The 5,570-nt window shown below is 62.9% G+C and overlaps 1 protein-coding gene across 1 annotated transcript in view; it reads right to left on the bottom strand.

The window, feature by feature from the left end:
* Positions 1-563: 563 nt before the first annotated feature.
* PCSK7 (proprotein convertase subtilisin/kexin type 7) overlaps positions 564-5,570 on the bottom strand; it is a gene marked incomplete at its 5' end in the record, with an annotated part of 12,221 nt that continues 7,214 nt past the window's right edge. The window contains 7 exons of the mRNA XM_008636943.2: positions 564-1,797; positions 1,949-2,066; positions 2,327-2,420; positions 2,558-2,652; positions 2,747-2,903; positions 3,667-3,769; positions 4,648-4,755. Of these exons, the coding sequence (XP_008635165.2) occupies positions 1,393-1,797; positions 1,949-2,066; positions 2,327-2,420; positions 2,558-2,652; positions 2,747-2,903; positions 3,667-3,769; positions 4,648-4,755 (1,080 nt within the window). The remainder of the gene's footprint in view (positions 1,798-1,948; positions 2,067-2,326; positions 2,421-2,557; positions 2,653-2,746; positions 2,904-3,666; positions 3,770-4,647; positions 4,756-5,570) is intronic.

The raw sequence follows: 5,570 nt of genomic DNA, 5'->3' as shown, positions 1-5,570 counted from the left end.
GGGCCAGCGCCCCGGCCCCCGGGGCCACCGCCCTGCCCGCCGCCCGCACGAGCCCCGCGCCACTGCCGCAGAGATCCCTGCGAACGGGGAGAAGAGAGAATTGGCCTCGGTTTTGTACTTCGTTTTTGTCAAAATTAAAAGGTTATATTCATCTAGCGTGGCCTGACGAGGTTTCCTCCTGCCTGCCCTGCTTCGGCTAATTGATGGCACCCGGAAAGCCAAAGTCATTCTCCCTAAAAGGCTGCAGCTGCTCCTCCTGCCACCTCCAAACCTGGGAAAACCAAAGCTGGAGTTTGGATTTTCCCTGCCTGGCTTGGAAAACTCTGTCCTCTCCCTGCAGACCATGACACCCACCTCTGTCCTTGCACCTTCCAGTGCTCTGGCCCAGCCCTTGCCTCCCCTGCCTGGAGCAGCCCTTTTTATCCCAGGGCACGGAGGGCACACAGCCCCCACAGATGCAGCACCCCAACACTGGGTCCCTCCCCCGGCCCCGGGGCTGGGAGGGGCTGCGCGATGCATTTTTGCACAGTGAGGAAGCTTTGGGAGGGCAGAAGAGTGATGGATGGGGGAGAGGAGGGTTTTTCAGGCTTTATTTGGAAAGCTACACAAAAGGGCTTTGCTGATTAAAAAACAAACCCCAGCTTTAAAAAAATAAACCACTGAACCCAAAGACATGTGAACAAGCCAACCCTGCTCAGATGAGCCACTGCCAGAGCAACTCAACCTCCCCTCCCCAGCCCAAACCAGGCCTACCTGCTACCAGAGGCGCTCCTGTGCCCACTGACACAGGGACAGCCCCCCAAACAGGCTGGTTCCTGCCTCCCCCACCCCACAGCTGCTCTGTGCCCACGGGAGAGAAGGAATCAGCAGGATTGGAGCATGGGGGGCAGGGAGAAGCGCTGGCTGGAGATGAGTGAAGTAACTCCCTGCTTCTAAACTGGGATAACTGGTGGGTAGGGGCCGGCTGCCAGCCCAGGAAAATGCCAGTGCTGCGGGGTCTCTGCCTGCAGAGGCTGCTGCCGGGGCCTTGGTCTCATTTTCCAGGCCCGCTCTGCAGAAATCAGGGACAAAGTGATGTGTGTTGGCCCTGCTGCAGCGGCAGGAAGCAGCTGGGTGTGGAACCGCCCAGGTCTGTGGGAGCGGCGCTGCACAAACGGGGAGCCCCGAGCTTCCCCAGCGCAGGCTCCGTCAGGAAAGGGTTTAAGGCTTGCTTTGTTTCCCAGAGCGAGGGAAGGGAAGCTCCCTTTCCAGTACCAGCACTCTCTCCTTGGGTCCCAGCCACCTCCAACACCACCTCCCGCAGGACACAGTGGCAGTGGTCCCTGGGGGCTCAGCAATGAGTCTGTGCTGCCCAGGAGGGTCGTACCGAGGGAGGGCCCCAGCCCCAGTCAGTCAGCAGGGCTGGTGCTCCCTGTCCTCCATGAGGAGTTCAGTCGATGCCTCCCGGCCCAGGAATCCCGTTCCAGTGGGGGCTGCCTCATGGAAGCTCCCAGCTCTGCCATTGCTGGAAAGTTTGGGGTGGGTGGGGGTCCAGGACCCCTCCTCCCTGTCCCGGGCAGGCTCCAGGTGCTCACACTCCATCTCGGCCTCCTCCATGTCCTTCTCCCGGTACAGCGGCACCGACTCCATCTCCAGGCCGCTCTCCAGGGCTCGGTGCTTCCCGCCCTGCTGGTACCACCTGCAGCTGGTGGGGCTGGAGCAGGCCAGGTCCAGCCCCACCTCGTTCCTCGTCAGGCAAACCTCCAGCATGTAGTAGAAAGTCCAGAACACAGCAAAGCATCCCAGGAGCAGGAGAGTCTGCAGAGGGAAACCCCTTGAGAAACACAACTCTCAACCCCCTCAGGGCCCTGCCCACTGCCCAGCAGAGAGGCACAGAATCCTGAGCAGGGTCCTGCTCTTCCAGCTCCTCCTGGGGGATGCAGGGCTCCCAGCCCGCAGGCAGGCTCACCTTGAGGGTGTTGGCTGTGATGGTGTAACGCTGCTCCTCAGGGATGTCCAGCCCCGGGGGACAGGGCAGGGAGAAGTCACCGCTCAGGTACTGCCCACTCATGGCTTCCTCCAGTAGCCTGGGGACAGAGACACCCTGTGAGTGTTCCGTGGGTAGGGAGGCTCCAGGGAGGCTCCAAAATGCCCCCAAAGGGTCTGGAGTGCCTCCTTCCGCCCACAGGGCCGTGTTCTGCAGCCCATGGCTGCCGGGGGCGCCCCCCCCCCCCCCCCCCTGCCACATGCCCACCTGGCAGCAACACCGCTCCAACCCACAGGCCGGGATAAACCCCTCAGCCTCCCTCTCCTGGCTCCCCACCAAGCTGGGGACGTGGTGTCCTACCTCTGCCGTTCCTTCATCTCTGCTGGGGACCACGAGGAGCCGTACAGGGTCAGCTGCCAGTGCTTCAAGGTGCCAGGCCTCAGGCTCTCGTCTCCTGGGGAGGAAGCAAGTTGGTGCAGTGGGGAACTCTCTGAGCCAAACTGCTGCTGCCCAGGTGATGGGCTGGCAGTGCCTGGGACATGGCACAGAGCTGCCACCACCCCTGAGGGTCCCCTGGAAGGCAGGACTCACCGATGTCCCTGATGAGCAGCCTGTAGGTGCCCTGTGCCTCCTCGCCCCAGCAGCGCACCGTGGAGAAGGTCCAGTCAGAGAAGCCATTGGGGTCCCTGCCAAGGGGTGAGGGGAAACAACCCATGAGGGGTCACAGAGCCTGACATGGCCCTGGTGTCCTGCCCTCCACACTGTGCCCTCGGTGCTTACGAGTCCATGCTCCGGGTGGTCCCGATCAGGGACATCATCCCGCTGGGGCAGAAGAGCCGGATCTCCAGGTTGCCACGGCGGGGGTGGGTTATGGTGACGGTGACTGCCACGTGCTCCAGGGTCCTCATGCCAGAGAGCTCCAGGTCGGCAGGAGTGACTGGGAAAGGGAAGGGGGGTTGGTCAAGGCTGGTGGCCTTGGGATGGAGTCCCCACTCCCAGCCAGCCCCACTGGGCTGTGGTGCCACTTAACAGGACACGCATGTTGTCTGTGCCTCTTCCCAGCTGCCCTGCGTGGGACTGGGAGCAGAAGCCAGGTGTCCAGGCTGCCCTGTCCCATCCCGAACTGCTCCCAGCTCCACGAATGCTCACAGCCCCCGAGCTGCTGACCACAGCCCCTCCGGAGCGGGGTGGGCCTGGGGCTCGGCCGGCTGCTGGCGGGTGGGTGCTGCCAGCCCCTGCTGAGGGGGGACGTGGGCACCTCACAGAGGCAGCAGTGCCGCTCCTGCTGGGGCCGGGGAGGGCTGGGGCCGAGCTCTCCTTCCCGCTGGTAGCAGCCGGAGCAGCGCTGCTGTTCCGGACAGGCCTGGCCAAGTCGGGAGCTGCAGCATTACCTAAAATGGTCAAAGCCAGCGGAGCGGCTCTGGCCGCTGCCCAGCCCGGCCCTGCTGCTGAGCCCGGCCTGGCTCCCCAAACACACCAGGGCAGGGATGGGGCTGTGGGGATCCGATCGAAACAGCAGCAGGCAGATCCCCTGGGGATGGGCAGCGGAAAAAGCCCAGGCAGCCCAGCACTTAACCCCTTCCTGGCCTCCTGCAGCCCAGGGCTGGTCCTGCCCTGCTGTGCCACACGGCAGCGGGCAGGGCTGGCTCCCTGGCCCCGACGTGCACAGCACGTGCTCTCCATGGCACACCTGCTCTTACCGTTCCAGGCCACCTCCAGCTCCTGCGGGAGCAACGGGATGCTCCTGCCCTCCTTCAGCACGGGGCCCACGTACGAGGCCAGGTATGGCACGGACTCCCAGATCTGCCAGGGGAAGGACAGAGGGTTCAGCACGGATTGCACCCTCCCTGCACATCTGTCCCTCCATCTCCCACTGCTCTCACAAGCTGCTGCTGTGCTGGATGCGGGGCCAGGCCAAGGGGCCTCTCCCGATGCTGCTCTGGGACACATGGGCTGCTGTGACACCCCAGGGATGGGAGCAGTGCCCACAGGCCCAGGAAAGGAGGGAAAGTCACTGCCTGGGAGCCAGAAGGGCTGATCAAGATTTGGGACTCCCCAGCCCTGGGTTTGTCACAGTGGCTTTCAGTGGTGACTTGAGGCTGCTCCATTCCAACCCCTGGCACAGCAGGGCAGGGAACAGCAGAACCCAAATGCCTGCAGGAAGAGGGAGCAGCCTGGAAGTCCCTGTGACCCTGGGGGCACAGCTGGCAGCGGCAGTGACCCGGCACAGCTGCGCAGAGCTCCACACACGAGCTGTGACCCAGTGCCAAAGGGACGCGCCCTGGTCTCCGTGTGACCAGAGGAGGAAGAGATGGGGATGCCGCCGCCTGCTGTGACCACACCACTCCCCTGGAGCTCTTTCTCGGGACACCCTCCCTGCAGCCACTGTGGAGGGAGGAAGGTGCTGGGGCTGCTGACGAAGCTCCCATCGCCGTGAATCAGGGCCCTCGCCATGGCTATATATAGTGCTGGAGAGCAGCAGCTCGGGGCAGCTCTCAGGCACTGCTGAGAGCCTCATGACCTCACACCAAAAGCAGCCTCAGAGTCAGGGCCAGCAGGATGGTGGCCAAAGCACTGGCCCTGAACAGCAGCGGTGTCACCCCACAGCGTCACCAGTCCTCGCCACGGGGCTGGGCTGCTCTGCCTGCCCACAGGGCAGGTGTGGGAGGGCAGGGAATTACCTTGGCAGCGTTCACCAGCCTCCAGGCATTAAGCAGGCCAAAGCCGTGCTGGTGGCTGTGGCTGAAGCCCGCCTGGTTGGTGTCCCACTTGGCACGGCGGTCCTCGTACTGCAAAGACACCACAAAAGGGTGCTCTGGTTACCTGGGGGCACACCAGCACCTTGGAACCCCCAGGCCCGAAGGGAAGGAAACCCAGACACATCCCACAGTGGTGGGGAAGCAAACCCACATGGCCTTATTAGAAAGGAACAGGTTGATCTTTGTTTGAAACAAATCCCAGGACAAAGTGGCTTCCCAGCTCCTCAGAAAGGACATGGAGCAGCACGAAAGGGCACAAATGCCTCTGCTCTGAAACATCCCAGCTGCTCCCTGCTGCCCAAACCACTGCCTGTGGGATGGCAGAAGCCTTGGAGAGAAGGAACGGAGTCCTTTAAATCAACAAGAGCTGGGGCAGGACAGATCTGGGTCCCATCACTTACTGGGTTGTAGTGCTCTGGCAACACTGGCTTGGAAGTTATGGAAAACACTGTCCCATGCCAAAGTGAGCACAGCATCAGCTGGACACGGACTCCCACTCCCCAGAGGGGTGTGGGAGAAGCCCCATCTCTCCAGTCAGTTCCCACTCCTGCTCTGGGTGAAGGGAAGGGCTGGGTTTGCTGCCCAGCTCTCTGCTGTGCCTGTTTCCAGGAGCCCAGTTCTCCGGAGAGCCCAGGAAAGGCCAGGGCAGGGCAGAGCTCCTCGCTTTCCCACTGCCTGGACCATGAGGTGACACTGCAGAGGTGTCAGCCCCTGGGCTGGGCCAACCCCACCGCGCACACACACAGGGCTGAGTCCCGGAACCTGCTGAGCCCTGGAACCTGCTGAGCCCCTGGAACCTGCTGAGCCCCTGCAAGACCCCTACATTGGCAGATGGAGGCATTCCT

This window comes from Corvus brachyrhynchos, unplaced genomic scaffold, assembly GCF_000691975.1.
Source record: "Corvus brachyrhynchos isolate BGI_N302 unplaced genomic scaffold, ASM69197v1 scaffold46, whole genome shotgun sequence".
In the NCBI taxonomy this organism is placed as follows: Eukaryota; Metazoa; Chordata; class Aves; order Passeriformes; family Corvidae; genus Corvus; species Corvus brachyrhynchos.
This window is presented reverse-complemented; position numbering and strand designations above follow the sequence as displayed.